Source organism: Ambystoma mexicanum, chromosome 10 (assembly GCF_040938575.1).
Source record: "Ambystoma mexicanum isolate Mex_15411 chromosome 10, UKY_AmexF1_1, whole genome shotgun sequence".
Classification (NCBI taxonomy): Eukaryota; Metazoa; Chordata; class Amphibia; order Caudata; family Ambystomatidae; genus Ambystoma; species Ambystoma mexicanum.
Window position 1 is genome coordinate 1669740492 of NC_090932.1, and position 27536 is coordinate 1669768027.

Genomic DNA, 27536 nt, shown 5'->3' on the forward strand with positions numbered 1-27536 from the left:
GTATATGTCACACCTCTGTATATATGTCACGCCTCTGTATATATGTCACACTCTGTATATATGTCACACCTCTGTGTATATGTCACACCTCTGTATATATGTTACACCTCTGTATATATATCACACCTCTGTATATATGTCACACCCATGTATATATGTCACACCTATGTATATACGTCACACCTCTGTATATGTCATGCCTCTGTATATATGTCATGCCTCTGTATATATGTCACACCTCTGTATATATGTCACGCCTCTGTATATATGTCACACCTCTGTATATATGTCACACCTATGTATATACGTCACATCTCTGTATATGTCATGCCTCTGTGTATATGTCATGCCTCTGTATATATGTTACACCTCTGTATATATACATCACACCTCTGTGTATATGTCACACCTATGTATATACGTCACACCTCTGTATATGTCATGCCTCTGTATATATGTCACACCTCTATATGTCACACCTCTGTATATATGGCACAACTCTGTATATATGTCACGCCTCTATATATATGTTACACCTCTGTATATATGTCACGCCTCTGTATATATGTCACACCTCTGTATATATGTCACACCTCTGTATATATGTCACACCTCTGTGTATATGTCATTCCTCTGTATATATGTCACACCTCTGTACATATATCACACCTCTGTATATATGTCACACCTCTGTATATATGTCACGCCTCTGTATATGTCATGCCTCTGTATATATGGCACAACTCTGTATATATGTCACGCCTCTGTATATATGTCACGCCTCTGTATATATTTCACACCTCTATATGTCACACCTCTGTATATACGTCACACCTCTGTATTGCACGGGATGCCCATTCATTTATTTCTTAAATAGGTACTTTGAAGCAGCATACACGCAAGATAGTGCAGCTTAAATCTCAAAAATAAGTAAATAATTTAAAAATGTTCATTGAAACAAACTAAAAGGCTTCGCTGGAAAGCTTTGAATTAATCATATTCACTGGCAATTCCTCGGGGCATCAGCCAGTCACTCATGGCTTCATATGGCTGTACAGGGAGGCATAGTGAGCACGCAACCTACATGGGCAACACTCCCCGCCCATTTAAGAATAAACACCAAAAAGGGATTAATGGAAACCAGTGGCCTTCCTCTGAGCAGCTTCCTTGCCATAATGTCTTTGTCAATCTATGCCATTATCTGCCTCCTCTGAGGTTGGACCATGGGACCAATATATTCAAATGAGTTCTGGTCTCATCCCAAAAAGGGTAGGCAAGACTAAACTGCAAGGTCACTTCCCTTCTGCGCAGGACCACACGCAACACCAGACATACTCCACCCGTTTCGGGTCTCATCACTGGTGTGTGCTTTGGGACCCACTTATGGGCATACCTGTGCCATCCAAGAGTATAGACCCTTTTTAGAAGGGTGAACCCCATGTGGTAGCTTTCGTGTTTCATTTATCGAGACATGTTTCTATAAAGCAACATACGCTGCATCAACTCTTGAGAAGAGCATCTGTTTGTGCAAGAAACAAGAGACTGTTATTATTTAGAACATATCACAATGGGTGAAAGCAGGACTAGTCGCCTTCCAGAAGTCAAGGTGCACATTGAGAGCTCTCCCACATTCAGATTTAGAAAATATTAGTAGTCTGGGCTGTGGCAGCACGGCTATCCCAAGAGATGCCAGCTGTGGCAGCATGGCTTTCATAGAAGTTGTGGGCTGTGGCAGCCCGGCTATCACATGAGTTACAGATGGACTCTGGCAGCTCAGCTGTCACAGGGGTTGTGGGCAGTGGCAGCAAGACTGTCCCAGGAGTTACGGGCTGTGGCAGCATGGCTGTCCCAGCACTTGTGAGCTTTGGCAGCAGAGCAATCCGAGAAATTTGCTGGCTGTGGCAGTGCAGCTGTTAGAGTTGTTGCCTGCTGTGGCAGCATCGCTGTCACAGGAATTTCTGCATATGGTAGAACTTCAAGTGAATCTGATAATGAGACTGTGTATAGCAATCAAGGACCCCCTCAATCCAATCAACCTTTTTTAGGCAGGAGTACACCGCGAGGCAGGGCACAAAGACAATCCCCATATGACTGAGAACAAGATAAGTTTCATACAAGGAGACAAGCCTGTGGGGGATAACAACTGATACAATCCATTTTTAATGTATCTAAAACATCACTCAGTACAGCAGAGATGATCCTACTGAGTGAGTGACTATCAATCAGTCCTTCACAAAGCCCGCCCAATTTTATGTTAGAAATGGAACTACGTCAATTCTTACATAAAATACAACTTCATTTCATTTTTGGCAATTCTGAATGTCACCCATCAAATGTATCAGTAACACCCTTTCGACCAAAATCAGTATTTGTTCAACCTACCAGTTGCATAACAAGTGAGCGATTGACATTTGGAAAAGTGGCACTTAAATGTTTCACTTCAATATGCAATAAAAGTAAATTTGTTTCACCAAACATAAAAAAAGATGAAAAACAAGCCTTACAACAGCTTAAACAATATGATGACATCATGGAGGTGGCATTGTGCTCCTAGATTGACGACATCATCATTAAGAGTGCGGATAAAGGAGGTGGCATTGTGCTCCTAGACTGACGACATCATCATTAAGAGTGCGGATAAAGGAGGTGGCATTGTGCTCCTAGACTGACGGCATCATCATTAAGAGTGCGGATAAAGGAGGTGGCATTGTGCTCCTAGACTGACAACATCATCATTAAGAGTGCGGATAAAGGAGGTGGCATTGTGCTCCTAGACTGACGGCATCATCATTAAGAGTGCGGATAAAGGAGGTGGCATTGTGCTCCTAGACTGACGACATCATCATTAAGAGTGCGGATAAAAGAGGTGGCATTGTGCTCCTAGACTGACGGCATCATCATTAAGAGTGCGGATAAAGGAGGTGGCATTGTGCTCCTAGACTGACGGCATCATCATTAAGAGTGCGGATAAAGGAGGTGGCATTGTGCTCCTAGACTGACGACATCATCATTAAGAGTGCGGATAAAGGAGGTGGCATTGTGCTCCTAGATTGACGACATCATCATTAAGAGTGCGGATAAAGGAGGTGGCATTGTGCTCCTAGACTGACGACATCATCATTAAGAGTGTGGATAAAGGAGGTAGCGTTGTGCTTTAGACTGACGACATCATCATTAAGAGTGCGGATAAAGGAGGTGGCATTGTGCTTTAGATTGACGGCATCATCATTAAGAGTGCAGATAAAGGAGGTGGCATTGTGCTCCTAGACTGACGGCATCATCATTAAGAGTGCGGATAAAGGAAGTGGCATTGTGCTCCTAGACTGACGACATCATCATTAAGAGTGCGGATAAAGGAGGTGGCATTGTGCTCCTAGATTGACGACATCATCATTAAGAGTGCGGATAAAGGAGGTGGCATTGTGCTCCTAGACTGACGGCATCATCATTAAGAGTGCGGATAAAGGAGGTGGCATTCTGCTCCTAGACTGACGACATCATCATTAAGAGTGCGGATAAAGGAGGTGGCATTGTGCTTTAGATTGACGGCATCATCATTAAGAGTGCAGATAAAGGAGGTGGCATTGTGCTCCTAGACTGACGACATCATCATTAAGAGTGCGGATAAAGGAGGTGGCATTGTGCTCCTAGACTGACGACATCATCATTAAGAGTGCGGATAAAGGAGGTGGCATTGTGCTCCTAGACTGACGACATCATCATTAAGAGTGCGGATAAAGGAGGTGGCATTGTGCTCCTAGACTGACGGCATCATCATTAAGAGTGCGGATAAAGGAGGTGGCATTCTGCTCCTAGACTGACAACATCATCATTAAGAGTGCGGATAAAGGAGGTGGCATTGTGCTCCTAGACTGACGACATCATCATTAAGAGTGCGGATAAAGGAGGTGGCATTGTGCTCCTAGACTGACAACATCATCATTAAGAGTGCGGATAAAGGAGGTGGCATTGTGCTCCTAGACTGACGACATCATCATTAAGAGTGCGGATAAAGGAGGTGGCATTGTGCTCCTAGACTGACGGCATCATCATTAAGAGTGCGGATAAAGGAGGTGGCATTCTGCTCCTAGACTGACAACATCATCATTAAGAGTGCGGATAAAGGAGGTGGCATTGTGCTCCTAGACTGACGGCATCATCATTAAGAGTGCGGATAAAGGAGGTGGCATTGTGCTCCTAGATTGACGACATCATCATTAAGAGTGCGGATAAAGGAGGTGGCATTGTGCTCCTAGACTTACGGCATCATCATTAAGAGTGCGGATAAAGGAAGTGGCATTGTGCTCCTAGACTGACGACATCATCATTAAGAGTGCGGATAAAGGAGGTGGCATTGTGCTTTAGATTGACGGCATCATCATTAAGAGTGCGGATAAAGGAGGTGGCATTGTGCTCCTAGACTGACGACATCATCATTAAGAGTGCGGATAAAGGAGGTGGCATTGTGCTCCTAGATTGACGGCATCATCATTAAGTGTGCGGATAAAGGAGATGGCATTGTGCTCCTAGACTGACGACATCATCATTAAGAGTGCGGATAAAGGAGGTGGCATTGTTCTTTAGATTGACGGCATCATCATTAAGAGTGCGGATAAAGGAGGTGGCATTGAGCTCCTAGACTGACGACATCATCATTAAGAGTGCGGATAAAGGAGGTGGCATTGTGCTTTAGATTGACGGCATCATCATTAAGAGTGCGGATAAAGGAGGTGGCATTGTGCTCCTAGACTGACGACATCATCATTAAGAGTGCGGATAAAGGAGGTGGCATTGTGCTTTAGATTGACGGCATCATCATTAAGAGTGCGGATAAAGGAGGTGGCATTGTGCTCCTAGACTGACGACATCATCATTAAGAGTGCGGATAAAGGAGGTGGCATTGTGCTCCTAGACTGACGACATCATCATTAAGAGTGCGGATAAAGGAGGTGGCATTGTGCTCCTAGATTGACGGCATCATCATTAAGAGTGCGGATAAAGGAGGTGGCATTGTGCTCCTAGACTGACGGCATCATCATTAAGAGTGCGGATAAAGGAGGTGGCATTGTGCTCCTAGACTGACGACATCATCATTAAGAGTGCGGATAAAGGAGGTGGCATTGTGCTCCTAGATTGACGGCATCATCATTAAGAGTGCGGATAAAGGAGGTGGCATTGTGCTCCTAGACTGACGGCATCATCATTAAGAGTGCGGATAAAGGAGGTGGCATTGTGCTCCTAGACTGACGGCATCATCATTAAGAGTGCGGATAAAGGAGGTGGCATTGTGCTCCTAGACTGACGACATCATCATTAAGAGTGCGGATAAAGGAGGTGGCATTGTGCTTTAGATTGACGGCATCATCATTAAGAGTGCAGATAAAGGAGGTGGCATTGTGCTCCTAGACTGACGACATCATCATTAAGAGTGCGGATAAAGGAGGTGGCATTGTGCTCCTAGACTGACGACATCATCATTAAGAGTGCGGATAAAGGAGGTGGCATTGTGGTCCTAGACTGACGACATCATCATTAAGAGTGCGGATAAAGGAGGTGGCATTGTGCTCCTAGATTGACGACATCATCATTAAGAGTGCGGATAAAGGAGGTGGCATTGTGCTCCTAGACTGACGACATCATCATTAAGAGTGCGGATAAAGGAGGTGGCATTGTGCTCCTAGACTGACGACATCATCATTAAGAGTGCGTATAAAGGAGGTGGCATTGTGCTCCTAGACTGACGGCATCATCATTAAGAGTGCGGATAACGGAGGTGGCATTGTGCTTTAGACTGACGACATCATCATTAAGAGTGCGGATAAAGGAGGTGGCATTGTGCTCCTAGACTGAGGGCATCATCATTAAGAGTGCGGATAAAGGAGGTGGCATTGTGCTCCTAGACTGACGGCATCATCATTAAGAGTGCGGATAAAGGAGGTGGCATTCTGCTCCTAGACTGACAACATCATCATTAAGAGTGCGGATAAAGGAGGTAGCGTTGTGCTTTAGACTGACGACATCATCATTAAGAGTGCGGATAAAGGAGGTGGCATTGTGCTTTAGACTGACGACATCATCATTAAGAGTGCGTATAAAGGAGGTGGCATTGTGCTCCTAGATTGACGGCATCATCATTAAGAGTGGGGATAAAGGAGGTGGCATTGTGCTCCTAGACTGACGGCATCATCATTAAGAGTGCGGATAAAGGAGGTGGCATTGTGCTCCTAGACTGACGACATCATCATTAAGAGTGCGGATAAAGGAGGTGGCATTGTGCTTTAGACTGACGACATCATCATTAAGAGTGCGGATAAAGGAGGTGGCATTGTGCTCCTAGACTGACGACATCATCATTAAGAGTGCGGATAAAGGAGGTGGCATTGTGCTCCTAGACTGACGACATCATCATTAAGAGTGCGGATAAAGGAGGTGGCATTGTGCTTTAGATTGACGGCATCATCATTAAGAGTGCAGATAAAGGAGGTGGCATTGTGCTCCTAGACTGACAGCATCATCATTAAGAGTGCGGATAAAGGAGGTGGCATTGTGCTCCTAGACTGGTAACATCATCATTAAGAGTGCGGATAAAAGAGGTGGCATTGTGCTCCTAGACTGACGGCATCATCATTAAGAGTGCGGATAAGGAGGTGGCATTGTGCTCCTAGATTGATGACATCAACATTAAGAGTGCGTATAAAGGAGGTGGCATTGTTCTCCTAGACTGACGACATCATCATTAAGAGTGCGGGTAAAGGAGATGGCATTGTGCTCCTAGACTGACAACATCATCATTAAGAGTGCGGGTAAAGGAGGTGGCATTGTGCTCCTAGACTGACGACATCATCATCAAGAGTGCGGATAAAGGAGGTGGCATTGTGCTTTAGACTGACGACATCATCATTAAGAGTGCAGATAAAGGAGGTGGCATTGTGCTCCTAGACTGACGACATCATCATTAAGAGTGCGGATAAAGGAGGTGGCATTGTGCTCCTAGACTGACGACATCATCATTAAGAGTGCGGATAAAGGAGGTGGCATTGTGCTCCTAGACTGACGACATCATCATCAAGAGTGCGGGTAAAGGAGGTGGCATTGTGCTCCTAGACTGACGACATCATCATTAAGAGTGCGGATAAAGGAGATGGCATTGTGCTCCTAGACTGACAACATCATCATTAAGAGTGCGGGTAAAGGAGGTGGCATTGTGCTCCTAGATTATGAGAAATACGATGCAGAAGTTTTGCGATTACTAAATAATTGCACACATTATTGTGTTCTACCAGAAGACCCCTCAAAACAGGCAGCACACGAGATTAATAGAATCACCAGTGATGGTCTACAAGAAGGTGTATTAGATGGCAATGAATTTCATTATCTTACAGTCATCTACATTTTACCTAAACTGCATAAATATTTGGTCAATCACACCGGGTAAACATACCATCTCTGCAAGCCGGTCATTGTTTAAACCCTTCTGTAAATATGTTTATTTCTTTATCAAACCATTAACTGTATAATTTAGATTCTAGAGGCCTCATCAACTTAGTAGAATATATGTCTTTTCACCAGGAATCAGAACTTCTAGTAGCATTCGATCTAGCGTCATTATTTACCAATATCCCACAAGATCAAGGTTCATTGGTTCTTAAAGAAGCATTAGATACATATCCATTACCACACAAGTTCCAGAAACCATTCTTGTTAGAATTTGCCACTTTGGACAAAAAAAATGAATGTTAAAAAAAATAATTCTTCGTGCAGATAAAAGGAACTTAGGTGGGTTGCGCTTTTGTTGCCAATTTATACATGACCAATTTTTGAATACCTAAATTTCTTAATATAAATAATCGCTTCTTAACACATCTAAAAATGTACAAAAGTTCCATAGATGATATATCAATTATCTGGCAAGGCGGCAAACTGAAACTCAGTATGGACAAATGTACTCCAACAGATTTCAAAAATGAATGCAACATTACGAAAAATAGCCTACAAGCGAGAGGTTATCCCAAAAAAGTATTGATCCAATTGTACAAGAGAGCAACAACAGTAGACAGATCACATCTTTTGGATACAACTGAAACCAAAAAATTCAATGAAAGACTGTTTTTTGTTTCAACCTTTTATACAGATGCACGTGCCATCAAACAGCTCATTATAAACAATTGGCACATTTTACAATCACAAGAACCCAATTTGCAACAACCATTCTTTGGATTAAAGAAAGGTATTAAAGTGTGACAGTCATTACTTCATGCAGCTAGATTAGAGAAAAAAAATCTAGATTAGTTTGTAACTTTTTGAAAATACGTAACTACTTATTTTATTTATTTATTTATTTATTATTTATTGCATTCGTTACAAGCCCAGACACTTGGGTATCATGGCGAGGTTACCAGTAGTGACGAAGGGGTACACGCACAACAAGGATGCATTGGGATGGATGCTTGGTATAACCATACCATGAAACAAGCTACACTCCCCCGGCCCATGTACCAGTGGGCTCTGCACAGAGAACAAACCCGGATGATGGTTTGCAGTCATCTAGCTTCCAATTGAAAGAGGGTAATAGAAGCGATTAGAGTGCAGAAAGGTGGGAAAACACATGGTCCAGACAGCATGCAGGGAGTCTTGTTCAAGAATGAACTCATAATCTGGGTGCCGGTTCTTTGTCGTTCCTGTAACGCTTTGACTAGATGCAATATAGTCCCAGAGGAGGACCAACACTGTATTTGTGCATTAAAACGCAGGCAGAGATTCCCTGGACAACATATCGTCCTATATCCCTGCTGGATGCTACCGGCAAGATTTTTGCCAAGACTTTAGTTAAGCATCTGTGTGACTGGGAAGTCGATTAGTCATCCTGAAGCAAGATTTCAGGCTGGGAAGAGAATGGTTGATCAAGCATTTAGACTCAACTTGATACTCCAGAAATGTGAAGCCCTGTGCAAAGTTGTTGATCTTAAGAATGCTTCTGATGGGGCCCACATGCACTGCTGGGGGATGGCATATCCCAAATCATTTACTAGCATGAACCCAGCTTTTGCATGCCGATCACCAAGCAGCAATAGGTTGCGGCTTGGCACGGAGCTTACAACACCTTTTGGGGTACAAAGAGGAGTTAGGCAAGAATGTGTCCTACCTAATGTCTGCGTATACATTAATGAGGTCATTAACAGCCTATTAGAAACCAGCCTGGATCCTCCTAGATACGCCTGCAACAAGGTCCTGCCTTGTTCTTTGCAGATTGTGTGGTACTTCTGGAAACCACTCCCGTTAGCCTTACAACAGCGGTAGATAGTTTTTGTAGGAAATTCAAAGCCTTGGTACTAGAAACTAACATCACCAAAACCAAGGCTATGGTTTTTCAAACAATATTTTCCAAGAAATTCCCATTGATTGTCAGTGTGGACGACCACAGATTAGAACACGTAGATCATTACACTTACCTTGCCTTGAGATTCCATGAAAATTGTCAATGGACAGCTCATATTGTAAAGGCAAGCATCACATTAGAACAGAATAGCGGGGGCGGGGTGAGGAAATCTGCCTCCAGCCATGGCGGAGGAGCCCTAACAGCTGCTTTGGAGGTTTATAAAACTCAGACAAAAGCCTTTGTAGTTTAGGGGCTGATATGTGGGGTTATTACAGGGCCCAGGATCTTGCCATTGGCCAAAATCAGTTTCTGAAGCAGTTGCTCTCCCTCCCTTCAAACTCTCCCAATGCTCTGTTGCAAATGGAAACAGTCCTCAGACTGATTCTCGTTGAGATAGGGCTCAGACCCGTGATGCATTGGATCCAGAGCAGCTGAAGTCCAAGAATGCACTAAGCCATGTTTTGCCCCTAGAAGGGGTCACTCGCTCCCCTGGATTTACATATAAAGGAAGTATTGAGCGCCCTCGGTCTCAATGACTTATGGGATAACCCACATCAATCAGTATTAAATCCAAAGTCATTGCTAAGGAGGGAGCACTGGACTTGTCTCTGGCCAAGATAGAACTTTATGCCTTCAACTATCAAGCGGACCTAAATATCTGGAGGATAAATCAAATACTGGCTACGAAGAACTACATAGAGGCTATTTCTCCTCGATATGCACAAGTACTGTGGATCTGGGGAAGGAACAAGTATCCATTTCTTGCTTATATGCAAAGCTTTTAGAGCCTTAAGAGTGAGATATTTGAAACCTCTTTTTAACATGTTTAATGTACGCAGTACTGAAAAGGAATTGCAAATGTGCAAACAGACAGAGAATCTTAACATTGTGCCATTTGTTGCCAAATATCTCAACCAAGCTTGGTTGAGAAGAAACTACTTGCTGTAACAAGCCAACTAACTAGGTTTTTAATTCTGGCATATGTGGTTTTATGTAATTTTAACATTTATATATTTGTTATTATATAAAAAAAAATGTATCTGCATTTTACCTTTAGAACATGTTGTCTTGAAACAAATGGGGAATTATCTACAATTGTATGTATTAAGTGAATGTGTTATGGTGTAAACATTTAGGGTGTTCTAACAACAAAACATTTTTTTCATTTAACTGATATAATGACGCCACTCTTAATTTCCTTGAAATGTTCATGTTTGTGTCATCATCACATTCGTCAAAAACAAAAAATAGACACGCATTTGCATGTATGAAATGTGTTTCTGTTTCATACTTGTAACAAAGTAATTAATTAACACAAATGTATCAGTTAGCACAGCCTTCATCATAGTTATGCAAATATTATAATGTGTAAACTCGAAAGAACTACCAAGGATTTAAAGTGTGCTTGAGTAAGAATTGATTTACAATATTAAATTGACAAAAATGAATTTGTATAGCTGCAGAAACAGTTGTGTGTACGCTAGGCCCCTGCCTATCAATAGAAAAGTGTACCCGCGACATGTCACATGCGGAACGCCATACGCGGAATGGTTGATTCCGTATAGGACATCCTTATTAGAATGAGTCTACGAAGTGATGAGGAAACTAGTTTAAAGATATCTCATTAATTATAAATACTAGAATGCCAACCAGAAGAAGCTGTTGCAAGGACTATGCAGAATCCGGCCTAATGGCTCTTCTATACGCATTTATGCTACATCGTTATCGAGCAGAAATTATTGTGTTACGAATTCTGTTGACAATAGACTTAAATTGTTGGAAATTGCCCCTTCTCAGGGAATAAGACAACCATCTAGGTATCCAAGTTTATATATCATTGTCATATAATGTTAAAATAGAATTGCCCTTTGAACGCCTTGATAAAGACCAGATGGGTCGAAACACATGTCGTCTGGGGCACCTCATTATGTTTGATTGAGTAATGAATTGCAAGTTCCATCTGTACAATAAAGTACACTAATGATTCTATGGACATTATTACTGGTGCACAGTATTTAATCAAAAATCATAATGTCACACACATGTGACTATCTTATGCTGATCCACCTGCTTTATATGTGCAAAAAGAAACAACATGGTTAAAATTAATTAGTGTGTATACATTTCCTTTGTTTCATACTTTTAATAAAATAGTAGACGTGTAGTAGCTTGCATAGTTTCCTGTTTCACGCATATTTGCGTAAAGAATTTTAAATGTTAAATGTTAAAGGTATTTGTACTGCGCACCGTCACAAAAGGGGTTGGACCCCAGGCACTCTGGCGGATATGCAAATGAGAAGGTGGGATGGGTTAGTAAGGTGAAGTGGGAGTAGGATAGTGAGAGGAGTGGTTTTCTGTTGGCAGCTTCAACTCGGCATACACCAGATTCTGAGCTTTTGTGCGAGTATGGGATCGATGTCAGTCCTTGTCAGCTGTTGGTGCGGCTTATGTGTTGTTGTGGTGGGTTGTTGTGCGAGGGATGGTTGTGTGAGTTTTTTTAGAGAGATAGGTATGCAGAAATGTTGAGCTTTATTTTTTTTTGATTAGTGATTTATATGACATTAAACATGCTAACATTCACAATTCTGTCCGAGTGTGGCACTCGGTAACCTTCACAATCGCATCCAGGTGCGGCGCAGGCCAGCACCCACAACTCTATCCAAAGAAGGTGATATTTTGTAGTAGGAAACACTTTAATAAGTTCAAATAATGATACAGCACAATCGACCGCATGCAGTTTCCCACCTTAAAGATGGCGCCCAAAGTATACAAAGGATAGTTTCAAATGTACGAACTTAGTCTGCTTTGTTTCACAACCAAGCGCCATAGGAGCCCCATAGCAATAATTATTTGAACACACAGCGGTGCCTTGTAGGTCCGAATGATGTTACCAAAGGGAATGGGGTTGCATGGAACACACGAGCGACCAATGCCTGTGCAACAATACGAAGGCAATGTAAAAGTATAGAAAGCAGAAACGGGTGGCAGACGTGATTAGCTATTCACGCACCCAGGAAGGCATGGTTTGGACTTCCTCACATGTATCATCATTGGCGCGTTGCAACACTGGCACAATCTGATTCATGGGCACTGTTTATAGTAAGTAGAGGAGTGAACGCATTGTACAGAATAAACTAACTCAAAAGCGATCTCAGCTTATTATAACTAAAGTTGATTTTATGAATTTCATTCAGTAGGCAGTAAGAAGTCACCAAAGGAAAAAGTTAATTTCAGAGTTTCGGTTGTGGTGTGTACGGTGGTTGTGGTGTTTCCTGTAGAACGGGAGCACAGGGTGCTTCCCTCTAATTCTAATAACACGTATGTTTGATTGATTCACATCCATTAGTTAATTTGAAATGTATCTTGGTGGTTTGTTTTGCTTCAGGTGCTTTGCCCTGAAGAAGACGTTCTCCGATAATTAGAGGAAAACATAGAAACTAGTTTCTCTATGCTCTAGACGTGGTCAGTAAAGTTATTTGGACTGTAGTGATAACTAGCAGGCAACACAGGCAAGAATGGTGCAATGGTTAGTGGCAATAGTAATAACGGTCTAAGAGCTAGCACTTTAACTAGATGTTGGTAACAAAGCCGCAGTAGTTAGTATTACACCTGGCTCAATTGGGTGCAGACATGTGTCTGGCAACAACAAGGATAGTGCAATAGCCAGCACTTCATTAAGACACACGTGTCAGCAATTGTTAGATAGCTTCCACCGACACTAGTTTATTGAATTCATTTTTTCACTAGTGTGTGCTGAATATACACCTAGTTATCACAGGTAGGAATTTGGCACAGTTACTCGTTATGCCACTTTAATTCCGTTTTTATGCTGCAATATTATACATGTCGTGTGCTGTCATGTAACGTGGTGCAATTTGAGTATCTTTGATGGATTGTTTGTAACTTTGATAACATCACACGTGTGTTTTAAGCTGTATACCACTTAATAAAATGCATTAAATGTATATCATTGTACAGCATCTGTATGCATTAAACTTCATCAAGTGACGTTCTGCTCCTAGAAACAGGGCGTGTTCCATGTTTCAGGTAATTGTGTATTCATAGATGCTCCTGTGCATTCTGTGGTAGCGCGGCTGTCACAGGATTTGACCACAGTGAAGCATGGCTACCACCGGCATAGCCTGCTGTGGCGGCATCTCACTGCTCCTCACACTTGCCTGTGCCTGTGAGGCCTTAGGCAACGGATCCCGAGCTGCCAATGAGTAGAGTTTGCCAGAGCACTGGAGCTCATTACTCCACGCTGCAGAGAGATGATGCTGTGGACAATGAACCATCGCATATACATGGTCTACCGAAAGCACCAACTTTCCTAAAATAATCTCCAACTGCGGAATCCTCTGCAGTGTGCGCTCTGGGAATTTCCAGGGACTGACAGCAATTCTTTGTGTGTGTTTGAGAGAGAGCCTGTGTGGGCATGTGCTGTGTGTGAGTGTATACACATATATGTGCGTGTTGTTTGTTTGTGTGCATGTGCATGCGGGTGTGCACGTGTGTTGTGTGCATGTTCATGTGTATGTTTTCATGCGTGTGTGTGTGTGTGTGTATGTGTGTGTATCTGTGTGGGGTATGTTGTAATTTACATCGTCTTGAAACAGCTGCCAGGTCACGCTCCTACTTTCCCACCATTCCTAGAATGTTTTGTTTTTTTGTATTTCTTTTCATTCATGCAGCGCTTAACACCTAAGTGCTTCACAGAGATAACAATGGTGCAGCAATAGACCATGACAGTGCATCAATTAGGAAGCAAATGTTCTTTTAAACACAAATGGAAAAGAGAGAGTGAGGTCAGCAATCCAATAGGAAGAGGGGGGCATTCCTGTGCTTGGGGGAAAGAAGGGAAACAGAGCAAAAACGAGAAGGGGCAGAGGGAGGGTGAAGAACAACCAGATAAAACAGAGACTGGGAGCAAAGGGAATGAGAAGGAGACTAGAAAGCAGCTAAGGAGCCAAGATAGAGGGGAGCAAGACCCTACAGACACTTAAATACTAAGCGGATACATCAATAAAGGAGTCAGGCTTCAAAGGTCAACCATCTCAGAGAATACAAAGCAGAAGAAATAGAATCAGAAGTGGAAAGAGTGCAAAGAACGTGGACCGAAGAGTGATAAACAGTGTGGAGTGGAGCAAGACGGTAACAGGAAGACCAAGGAATAGACAAGAACAATAGAATACGTGGGAGAGAACTAAGAGCGAAATAAGTATTTTGGTGGAGCTGGTCGGCTTAGCGGATATTGAAGAGATTAAATCGACAGAAGCCGGAGATAAAAGAAATGTGAAATGAAAATGAAAGGGAGGAGTAAAAAATGGCTACAAGATTACGAGCCGAAGCAGACTTAGAGAGTAGGGGAGAGAGAGGTGTAGCGTTCTTTCATCGCTGGGTGAAATTTCAATGGATTTTATTCTGAGAACATTTCTCTGAAAAAAACTCATCGAAATATTTAGGTGGGGGGTTGGAAAAGTATATATAAGGGCTGGGGGTGGTCAGGAATATGCAAAAACTAATACAGGGATGGGGCATTGGGGGAAGGGGAACCTACTAAAAATAAAAAATAAATCAATTTCAATGAGTTTTTTCAGAGAAAAATAATCAGAAAAAAAACCATCGTAATTTCACGCAGCCATGAAATGACATGGAACCGGGGGGGGGGGGGGGGGGGGAGATAGAAGATGGAGGGGGAAGAATGGTGAAAGCAGGAAAGAAATGAACTTCCATTTTAGATGGATTCAGATGTAGATAATGCAAAGACATCCAGGATTGGAGAGCCAGCATAGCTAGCAGAGCCAGCAGAGCCAGCAGAGCCAGCATAGCCAGCAGAGCCAGCAGAGCCAGCATAGCTAGCAGAGCCAGCATAGCCAGCAGAGCCAGCAGAGCCAGCATAGCCAGCAGAGCCAGCAGAGCCAGCATAGCTAGCAGACAGGCTGAAAGAGAAGAGTGAAAGGAGTCTGAGAAGGTCAAGAAGGATTGAAAGATCTGCGAGTCATCCACATAGAAGTGATAAGAAACTCCAAAGGAAGTAATAATATAGCGGATAGGGGAAGTATAGAGAGGAAATATAAGAGGACCGAGGACAGACCCTTGGGGCACACCATTGGAGAGGGGGAGAACATGGGAGGAGAGACGAGATAAGAGACAGAAAAAGTGTGGCTGCTGAGATAAGATTGAAAACAATGCAAAACAGAGCCTCGTAGACCAAGATGAGAGAGCAAAATAGAGCGATAGACAGTAGGGAAAGCCGCGGACAGATCATGGAGTACCAAGAGGCAGCAGTGGTGGTATACCGCAAAGGAAGAAGAGACTCTGATACCACCAAGAGAGCTGTCTCGGTAGAATGACGGGGACAAAACCCAGATTGAAAGGTAGGAAGAAGAGAATATTGACGAAAAAAAGAGGAGACCTTGGAATAGACGACATGCTCTAATAGTTTAGATAAAAAGGGCAGAAGAGAAATGGGACAAACATTTAACGGGAGAGCGGGATCAAAAGTAGGTTTTATAAGAATAGGAAGGATTGAGGCGTGCTTAAAAGAGGCAGGAAAGGTGGCAGAGGAAAGTGACAGATTGAAGAGGACAATGAGGTAGGGAAGAAGGAAGAAGTAAACAGATGGAATTAAAGAAGAAGGTAGGGTGTCACCAGGAGCAGCAGTGGGATGAGCCTTAGTGAGAAAAGTGGAGATATCAGAAATAGAAAGAGGACGAAAAGAAGCCATCACTTTAGTACAGGAAGAAGAAAGTGAAGGTGAACATATAGGTGCAGAAAGAATGGTAGAAGATGAAATTGAAGACCGCAAGAGGGAGATTTTTAAAGAAAAATAGCGAAATCAGGAGAAGAGCAAGGCAGGATTTGGGGGGGGATAAAGAAAGAGGGGGAATCATAGAAGAGCTGAATGAGGCCTATAGGCACCCGAGTCTCTGTCTCCCAGTGCTTTTGAAGGCCAGCATGTCCCTTTCGTGGCACGCAGTGACTAGCTGTCGTCAAGAAGCTCCGCACTCCGCAGCCTTCAGCTAATATCCCAGAAAGCCCCGGGCTCCATAATGGCCGCCTAGCTTTGCAACCTCATTTCCCACTGTAGTATATTCTCTGTTTGCCATAAAATAAATATTACCATCCGAGATAACATAAACTGAAAAGAAACCAGAAGGTCAGCATCATTCAGCAAAATGCAAATGCGCCAGAGGTCAAGCGCGCATATAAATTATAGGTATTTTCAATAGCGCGCACCATTTATCTTTGCATTAGCCATTCCAATTATGACCGCCTTAGGCCCTGGTTACTTTAATAATTGGGTTTCTTACAGTGCAAAATTAATCCACAGGGAAGGCGCAGATTAATTCAAGTTTTACAATGTTCTTGAAATTATCCCCAATTATAGAGGTGTTCAGGACATTTTATTCTATAATGCGTTCCCATTCCTGCCTGTTCGTGCCCTTTTCTAAAAACATGGTTTATGAGATGCCTCTGCGGCGGGTGACAGAAGTCGAGCTGCTCCTTTTCTAGCGCCCTAGCAACCGTAAGGGCCCTTCTTCCAGCAGTGGGGGAAAGTGTCTCGCCTTCAAACCTGCCTGTTTACATTTTGAGGTTTTTTTGTATTAATTAAATTAAATGCATCACTAATGCATCACTTTTAGACGATGTAATTCACAGCACACACTTGACAATAACAATTCATTTGGAACAGCGTGTACGCCCTATGCAGCAGCTACTTTCTTGATTCGGAGCAGGAAGTACAGATAATCTCTACTTGACGCCATTTTGTGCAGCTCCCCGTTGCATTGTGGGCACGCTGACAAGTTCTGAGCTGAGAATGCGTAGCATAAGTGGATGCATCAGATCGGAGCTGCTGCTGCCACCTAGAGGCACCTCACAGAAAAGCACGTGATTTCCAGGTGCGGCTGCTTCACAGGCTACTACCCACAATGCACCCAGAAGATCCTCTAGGTGTCCGAATCATAGGCTTGTCAAACTTCGTAGAGTGAAGCCTAAACATTGAAAGAAACTAAAACATGTAACTATTCTAAAATAATATTTGTCCTGGCCAAGTTATCAACAGTGCAATCATAAAACGAGCAATGTGGTGTCCTCTTTTTTTAGGGGCTTGTTGGGAGAGGACTTAGGAACATGTTTAAACAACCAGGGTCCACAACAAACTTCCTGCTAATGTTGTATTTGGCTGCAAAATTAGCATTGCACCTAGAACAAGAGAAAGGTGAAAAATCGTCTCTCCAAACATATAAAGACGATGAGGTCGGATTTACCAAAAAATATCAGTTTTTATTTTTTAACACATGATAAAACATGGACATAAGGAGTGATGTCCATACAGATAAAATATATATATATACAATAGAACAGACAAAACAAACTGGTATTTTTTACCATCCAAAGAGGAAACTTATCCTATATCTACAGAGTGATGTTAGTAACTAGTGGGTGAATTTTTGTTTTGCACATTTCTTTACCCAAAGCAAAAACGCCCATTAGAAAAGTGTCTCACCGACCATATTCAAAGAATCAAAGAAATGTAGTCCTTTCATGTATAGGTGACAGTCTATATATTAAACAGCCAAAGAATAGAATCTTTATATGCATCAACATGCTAGTTTATTTATAAACAAGCTCACGAAAAAACCTAAATTAGGTACATGTGACAACCATCATTTGTCACCTTATTTCATTCCATTAACAAACAGCTCATGGCATTTTGAAAAATGGTGCCCAAACATTGTGAGGGAGCAGAGGAAGGGAAAGGGAGGGGGAGGGGGAGGGCAGGAAAGAGAGAAGGGATTGAGTGACTTAAACCCTTCTATGCATATCAGTTCAGTAAAAAACATTTACAGAATGGGACTGTACCTTTTGATGCTGACCACTGTCAGCAATCTTAATTCTTTTGCTTCAAAGGGCCATGTATAATGGCCAAGACACAAAGCATAAGTCTTCTGTGCATTTAACTGGGGGGCGAAAACAAGTATAACCGTTTTAGGAACTGTATCCTGATTTTATTTTTTGTCTCCTGACTCTATTTATTAAATAATTGTGGAAGCCTGCCTATAGCGGAGACAGGTAGGTGAATGCTGCATACCAATCAAGCAAAAGCAGCGATATCAAGGCATAAGTCCTTGGTGATTCAGACCGGAGAGTGCAAAGATGGCACTTAGCGGTGGGTGAAACCGCGTCTGCTTCTGGAGTGTGTACCGGTTTCCCGGTTGACCTGGGGGAACAGGAGGGAAAAGCTGTTGGAGAGACCAGCCCGTAACGTGGAGTAACCAGTAGTAGCTAGCTAAACAAATGTAGCAAAACTAACGGTTTCCAAACTTACTTGGGAGTTGAGGGCAGCAGACACAGCAGTTTGCTGTTTCTTTGTCGGCGTCTCCGTAGCGAGTAAATCAGCGTTCGTCGGCACGGGCAACACGTGATCTAGTATTAAAGTACTAGTCACGTGAGCACATTTGTTTAGCTAGCTACTACTGGTTACTCCACATTACGGGCTGGTCTCTCCAACTGCTTTTCCCTCCTGTTCCCCCAGGTCAACCGGGAAACCGGTACACACTCCAGAAGCAGACGCGGTTTCACCCACCGCTAAGTGCCATCTTTGCACTCTCCGGTCTGAATCACCAAGGGCTTGTGCCTTGATATCGCTGCTTTTGCTTGATTGGTATGCAGCATTCACCTACCTGTCTCCGCTATAGGTAGGCTTCCACAATTATTTAATAAATAGAGTCAGGAGACAAAAAATAAAATCAGGCTACAATTCCTAAAACGGTTATACTTGTTTTCTCCCCCCAGTTAAATGCACAGAAGACTTATGCTTTGTGTCTTGGCCATTATAAATCACCCTTTGAAGCAAAAGAATTAAGATTGCTGACAGTGGTCAGTATCAAAAGGTACACTCTCATTCTATAAATGTTTGTTTACTGAACTGATATGCATAGAAGGGTTTAAGTCACTCAATCCCTTCTCTCTTTCCTCCCCTCCCCCTCCCCTTCCCTTTCCCTTCCTCTGCTCCCTCACCATGTTTGGGCACAATTTTTCAAAATGCCATGAGCTGTTTGTTTATGGAATGAAATAAGGTGACAAATGATGGTTGTCACATGTACCTAATTTAGGTTTTTTCTTGAGCTTGTTTATAAATAAACTAGCATGTTGATGCATATAAAGATTCTATTCTTTGGCTTTTTAATATATAGACTGTCACCTATACATGAAAGGACTACATTTCTTTGATTCTTTGAATATGGTGGTGAGACACTTTTCTAATGGGCGTTTTTGCTTTGGGTAAAGAAATGTGCAAAACAAAAATTCACCCACTAGTTACTAACATCACTCTGTAGATATAGGATAAGTTTCCTCTTTTGATGGTAAAAAATACCAGTTTGTTTTGTCTGTTCTATTGTATATATATATTTTTTATCTGTATGGACATATCCTTATGTCCATGTTTTATCATGTGTTAAAAAATAAAAACAGATATTTTTTGGTAAATTCTGATCTCTTCGTCTTTATATATGTTTGGAGAGACGATTTTTCACCTTTCTCTTGTTCTAGGTGTGATGCTAATTTTGCAGCCAAATACAACATTAGCAGATAGTTTGTTGTGGACCCTGGTTGTTTAAACATGTTATCAACAGGTGCATATCAAAGCTACTCTAGGGAAAGTGTAGTATTCAGTTCAAGCTACATCAGCATTTAATGCTTGCTGTCTTTGCTGAGGCTGCCAACAACCATGGCAAATTGGAGGGCAGGAATGGATTCCAGTTATTCAGTGATGGGCGCATCTTGTGACTCCTCGAAAATGGGCTGCAACCACCAGCTCATTCCATTCAGGTCTGGAATGATGACCCCCTTCCCCTGCCTCCCCACCACTCCCATCATCTGACCTTCTCCATTTCTCCTTCACACCCTCGTTCCCACCCCACTGACTCTTCTTGTAATTCTCAGGCGTCTATGCTCCATTAAATCCTTCTTTCCTGACCTTCACCTCCACCCTGATTCCCTGCCCGCTGAGGGTACTGCTGCTCCTATGGCCACTCCAGACATCCAGAATCTCATCGGCCCAATGTTTGGAACTTTAAAGCCACTCTCACTAACCACTCTATCACCTCCCTGCGCAAACAACCAACCAGCACACGTCGTCGTCAATACTCGTCATTGGCTCCTCTCCATCTGCTAACTTCCTCTCTTATTTTAGTGTCCCTGTCCCTCCTCCAAGCAATCTTCCCCCTACCTCCCCGAAACTCAAACTCAATTCTGACTCTGTCACTCGCTATCTAACCAAGGGCAGGCCCTCTCCTCTTGTGCTCGCTCCAATCCAGCCTCTAGAATGTGTTGGCCACCATTGACTTTAACCCTGCTCTCTGTTTCATCTTGTACCATCACTGCACAGCTCACATGTTCCAAACCTCTCGCCCTTGCGCTGGACACCCCCTCCACCACCCCTCCAAGACCCATCAGCTCAAGACATCTATCTAGCTCTATCTATGCATATGTCCAGTTCCCCATATCAGTCAATCCATCTTGTGCTCCTACGGATTGCATTGTATAATCATGGACCGTTCTCTCATTGGCTCCTACGTCACCACCCTGTCGCGCTACTCTCTTACCACTGGGACCTTCCATGCCTGCTTCAAACTAGATACTGTGGTAGTCATCCTAAAATGTCCCCTGCTGACCCCAACGATCAAGCCAACTATGGGCCTGTCGCCCAATTTCTTTACTACTCTAGGGTTCTGGAACATGTGGTCTTCAACACAAACCCCTACATGCCTGCAGGTCAATTAACCGTCTTCAGCCGGGGTCTTACAGCAGATGGAAATGGACCTGACACGCGTCACCAACTCGCACTTTAATGCACAGCACTAAAACGTTCCTCTAGTCCCATGCCTCTAAACCTCCCAGCTCCCTTGACGCTGTCAATCACCCCTCACTCCTCCATGGACTCTCTGCCCCTGGCATCTGGAATTCTGCCCGTGACTGCATTGCCTCACACTAGACCCACTCCCTAAGTATCATGGTACTCTCACACCTCCATTCCTGCTCCTTACCTCTTCAGCTCTCCTACTGGCAAACTCATCACCTCATTCGGATCTCCTCGCATCTCTTTACCAAAGATACCCAGATGTGCTTCTCAACCCCTGATCTATCAGCTAGCATGGTGATAGGCCCAGCAAGACCAGATGCAGAGACCAGCAACACATGATCATAGAGTTGGAAGGTGCACCTACCCCAGCCAATGCCGTAGTAGTAGAGGTGCTTGCTCTCCTCGGACCCGAACACCTTGATGACCATGCTGTAGAGGTGGAGGCCCTCCACCAGCATCCAGGCGAAGGCGCTCAGGAAGAAAAAGTGCAGGAGGATGGCCAGGATCTTGCACGGCAGCTGAAGGCGAGGGAGCACACGAGAACAGGTTACATTAGGCCAGATTAACCACAGCGCGTCATGTGTCGAAAATCACACCTGTCAAGCGCGACGCGTCAGTGCACACGTATAGCGCCCCAACTCCAATCGAAGTGCCTTGAGGCACGTGTGCAGGCTTTTTCACCCAGATCGCTTTTTTTGGTTTCAGCATTTAATGTAGACAGCCAGGCAGTAAAGTTGAGACCAGAGGTCAGAGGCCGAATCCCAATCAGCACAATACTTTACCCCAAAATAACTGCAAGAAAACACAGCAATCTACATGCCTCATGTCCCCCAGGAAAGCCCCATAGTTTAGCATCAACAACACAATTCCTGCCATCCGCCCACCGTCTACCAATCCCAGCCTCTCCTGTTCCCCAAACCCCTAACTCACACTCCTGTCCTCCTCCCTGAGGCTATGAAATGTATGTTTGAGATGTTATTTGAATAAGGGCCCTTTGCACTCCTATTCTCCAGACTTGAATTTTGCAACATTTACCGACTGCAAATAAGAATAGAGATGTATACATTCCAAATGTAGACAAAGTTAAAATGGTTTTAAGAATCGTGTCGAATAAAGTGCATCTCATTTAGAGAGGTGTTTGTGTCATGTAAGCACATTTTTCATGACCTTTGTGCCAAATAGTGCATTTTACTGCAAAATGGTCAGTGACATTGATCAAAACTGCCTGCTGCACAGTCTACTACAGCTGTACGGCTGAATTGACTGGACCCTAGGGCGCAGCCTTATTGCCAAATAGGCCAGTCCATGTTTTCGCAATAGTTACTCTAAGCTCTATGCAGCTAAAGATGTGTCTGACCCCTGCAGCGCACAAGTCTCTGACCTGATCTCACTGAACCACCCCCTTCGTCTTCTACCTATTTAGTTTAGTTTCTTTATTTATACCGAGCGCAGAACCCTGAGGTAACCGGGTGCCAGAGACTTAAGCAATTTCAACAGGTTACATACATGTTCATGGTAGAAAGGGACAAGTGCAGAAGACCAAGGTTACATAATGGTTGCAAGGTTGAAACACAAGGAGGTACAGTACACAATGAGATCCAGAAGAGATGTATTAAGCAGACGTTAAGCAATTCTTGTTGGCCAGCCCTGTCTTAATATTGGCTCTGAAGGTCCAGAACGATGGTTCCATTCTAAGTTTAAGGGGTAAAGCGTTCCATAGTTTGGCAGCTAGGACCAGGAAGCTAGAACCACCCTGTCAATTCTAAATCATTGTGCCCAAAGACTTTGCTTTTTGTGAAACTGCTTCTTTGTCACCTCTGCCCTGGAGCTTCCCCAACTCCATAAGCACAATTACTCTAGGGACATGTAATACAAATCTGGAAGGGTTGAGTTGCCCGGCTTCTCCTCTCAGGCCTGGAGCGCCCGCAGGGGAAGTTGCAGGCATTACTGATGCCTCACATTCCATTGTCACACATCTAGGATAACTCTGCAACATTGTGTGAACACATAAAGCAAGCACTGGCAAATCCAACAGGCCTCACATTGCAAACGTTGAGGGTACGTTGTGTCTATCAAGCCCCCCCCACAGGACAAAAAGGGCTCACCTCTCAGATTGCAAAACCAAGGCTTTTGGCTTTGCCAATGCTTGCTATTGTCAATTTGTGCTTGAAGCAAATTCCCAATGCCTCCACTTCATAATGGCCAGATTGGCAACCCCACTGTTTGCGTAGGAATCACATTTGTGCTTTCATTTCTCTGACCAGTGCTGGCCATAGATGCTTCAGGACTCAGGTGTGTCTCATTTGCATACCCAGGAAACCCTGTTGTTTGGCCTAGACTCTCCTGCTTTATTCCTCTAAATCGTGTTATGCTTTCACACTGGACATATCACAAAGGGATGAGTGGAGAGAGTTTAGTGAATGCCCATTGATTTGAGAATAAACATTGTCACACTAACTTTGAACTTATTCTGAAATAGTGCTATAAAATATAATACCAATTTGATGTACTTAGGAAATATTTTGTTTAGTACAATAATCTAAAAAGTCATTGTGACAGATCAACTTCCGGGGTACCAGTGGTCCTGGGATGAATATCGGTTTCTAAACCATCAATCAGACCCACACTCTAGTGCAGCCGAAGCAATCCGAACAGATCGGAAACACAAGTAAATTATAAACCTGCTTGTCCAATTTTGGTAACATGGACAGAATGGCAGGCTTATCTCCGCAAGGTAGTGGATCGTTGGTTAGTTACAACACAGCAAAAATACAATTATTACCCAACGATTAAAGGGACTGTCCAGTCAAGGTTGTATACAAATATCTAATTTATCATTATTACAACAGACAGTTCTAGCACACTACAAAATACAACGCACCCTGTAAATGAACACAGAGCACAGACAGTTTCTCGAAGGAAAGGGATGCACTCTGGATACTGACAAGAGGGTAGTTGGTAAAGCAATCAGTCTTAACAGTTCAAGGTTATTTGGTTTCAGCAGCGAGGGAGCAAGGGATCATAAATGTCACTAGGGGACTATTCGGAGACAGACCAGGGGGACAGAACCACAATGTACCTGGTGCTTGAGATGATCTTGATGCTAGACAGCATTGAGTCGGTTGCAGGACATTTTACAGATCCTGCAACAGAGTTCAAGATGGGAGACAGCTGCGAGTATCAGGCTGCAGGCATTTCGGGAAGTAAGGCTGGACGGACAGCTGCAGGCTGGCCGACATGGCGGCTCACAGTCAAGAATTGTCTCTGTGCTGATTGGTGGATCTGGAACGCTGGTCAAGGCATCTCAGACGGCTTTAGTGACTGCAGCGTGACAACAATCAGTGGTGAAGCTGGTCGCGGTTCGAGGGCTCGACTGCTTCAGAAATTTCCTTAAAAGATGGATGCTGGTTGATGCTTGTGTAGCACTCCTCCTAGCTTCTTCACTGGGCTTGTGTTGTCCTTTAAGGCAGACAAAGCTGAGGAGAGTGTTTTCAGGCAACACTCTTGTCCTTTGGTCAGAGGCTCTCTGGCACTTCCCATCTAGAAAGCTTGCTGGCAGAACCTAGCAGGGCATGCTGTGTGCTGGCTGGGTACTGGAGCTGCTGGATGGACCCTCTGAGGTTGGTATCTCTCTCTGTTCCCTGGGAAATGTTTAGGGGCGGGATCTTGCTTCTTTCCCCCTTGGAAATCCTGGCATTCCTAAACTGGGGGAAGCTGTAAGGCAGATTGTACCTTCAGCCGGGGTCCAATTGAGTCCTTCTTCTTATTCCTTTTGAAGTCATTGGATGATCTGCCAAAAGAGAGGCTCAACCCTCTTTTAAAGTCAAATAGGCCCCAGTGATTGGTGCAGGCTAAGCCTATCTTAAAAAAACAATCCTGGGGCTCCACCAACAATCTTCTATTATGCATGAGGTCATAACCAGAGTGCTTTGCAACAGGAAAGGTATGGGGTGACAACATGTAGTACTAGGTCCCACCCATCTTCCTGTCTGTTGTAGATCAAAGTAACTCTATTGTTAATTGAGCTCTCTGTGGCTCCTGATCAAAGCGCAGGTTTGCCTTGAAGTTTGTGGAGAGAACAGGCATTTTGTCTCCATCAAATCACATACTTCTTACCTCTGAATGGGGGTCCCCCTGCAGGGATTGCCTACTATTAAAAGTTGTCCCATACATGACATTCCCTGCCCTTCATACAGGTAGGAGCTAGCTTCAAGTTGACACATTGCATATCAAAAAGGAGTTGGTTTCCTGTCCTCTTTTGTCAGTTCCTCAAACAGGCCTCTCACAGGCCTGTTTCAATTAACTCTCATCAGTATGCACTGCCACCAGCAGAACTTTGACAATAGACAGGACAGATCCATGGAGCCTTTGATATTTAATTATGCTGGCCATGGCAGGAGGAAGGTGTTGTCATCCCCCTTCCTGAAATGCCTTGATGTACCCATGGCTGTCATATTCCAGCTGAACATGAGAGGGGGGCTGCACCTGTAGGCTGTGTCCACACAGAGCACACGTGTGTGTTTGTTGTGGGACGTGCATATGAAAATGTGTGCAGTTTCGGCCCACACATTTTCCAAGATTGAGCTCCCAACATTAAATTTCTTTAAAAAATACCAAAAAAGCCCAGGCAAGTGCACACCCACCGTGTACATGGTTGAATTCCTCACAGTCATATCACAAGCTGCTCGTCAAAAGTGCTTTACGCAACTACTTTCGGCATCTTTTAAAAACTGCATGGAAACAATTACACTATCTTGCAAAAACACCAATCTGTAAGTGAAAATGCACTCTCAGAATATGATGGTGGCATCAATTCTCAATAATGGCAATTTTGAAAAGCATCCCCAGAACTAAGCAGCTGATTGCTATTAGTTGAAAATCTTGTTATTATAATTTTAAACACACTACAATGCAGCACAAACGCGACAAAACATCAGTCTAGCAAGGAGCTTGGAAACAAAAAAAGGTCTTACAAGCAACATTTGACAACTCTCCATCCAACTTACACAGCTTCTACAAAATGGCTGACACCATAACAGAGCTTTTGCAATGCACTCAAAAGCAGTTGGTTGACACCAGGGTCACTCTGCATGCTGCTACACGAGGTCAGGCAGAGACCTAAACATCTCTCTGGCAGCATCTAAAAGAAGATGACTGCAGGGTGGGAGATGTTCAGGAGTGGCTGTGCACCAAAGAAAAGGGACACCCCTACTCCAGACTAACATGAATGGTATAATAACGGGATGGGGAACGCAAACAGATAAAACATGCCAGCAGAGTGAGACCGGGACACCGGAATCTGGGACACAGTATTGCTTCAGAGTCTGGGCTGGCAGGCAATGTTTGAAATCCACTTCCCTCTTCCCATCAGCATATCACCTGCCTCGCTCCAGCCAATCAAAGCAAGACTGTACGTGCACAATCTTTCAGGCGCACTAAAGTCCCAGAAATAACAAGAAGCGCTATACCAAAGCGCCAAATCAGAACCCACCGTAGAAGTCACGTTTAATAGGGAACCACGGAGGCAAGCTGTGCTTTAATTCTGGAGGAACACAACAGATCTCTAAACTAGTTGAGACTTCACTGCTCCTCTTTAGGACACCAATGCATGCTGTGTTATTTATTTATTTATGTATTTATGTATTTATGTATTTATGTATTTATTTATTTATTTATTTATTTATTTCAACAGAGAGAAACGTCTGCTTCTTTAATGAGCTTTACGTGGAGGAAGCTGACAAACTGTTACTAGAAGTGTAACTTTTAAAGAATTCCATTGCCTGTGGTGTGGGTCAAGCCAAGGAAAGACTAGCAGCAGCAGAGCATGGCTCTCTCTCCCTGGAGAAGGGTGCTTTTTTATTCTAAGCAGCCATGACTTCATTTTTAGCTGTGTGGGCCTCAGCTAGCTGCCCTTCATGTGTTCTGGTGTGGGGGGCAGTTTGGGGCCGCCCTGTACATGAGAAGTGGGGGTATAAAAGCCATCGTCCACCACTGGGACAAGGGTAGAGTACAGGGGTGTTGCTAGGTCTGGAAAAGATCTGGGGCTAAGCCCATACCGGGACTGGCAGGACTCGGGGCTAGCTCGCCTTTTGAATGTAGCCCCTGAGCTTCTAACCTGGGCTACAACTAAAAACGACCCACAGCTATAGCCCCCCGCGATGCCTCTGGTGGGGGATTGGCAAGAGATCCTTAGCATGCCACTTGCCTGAAACCCCCGTTGTCAAACACAACCTGTTCCTTAGCATGAGGCTCTCTGTGCAAAGTGGCACCATGCCACCTTGTGATAGG

General features: G+C 43.7%; 1 protein-coding gene across 2 annotated transcripts in view; it reads right to left on the reverse strand.

Annotated features, from left to right (window-relative positions):
• The window catches only part of ADGRD1 (adhesion G protein-coupled receptor D1), a 1635406-nt gene that overhangs the window by 493778 nt on the left and 1114092 nt on the right, over positions 1–27536 (reverse strand). For both annotated transcript variants that reach the window (XM_069620079.1, XM_069620080.1), the window contains one exon: positions 21613–21766. In XM_069620079.1, coding sequence (XP_069476180.1) covers positions 21613–21766 — 154 coding nt within the window. The remainder of the gene's footprint in view (positions 1–21612; positions 21767–27536) is intronic.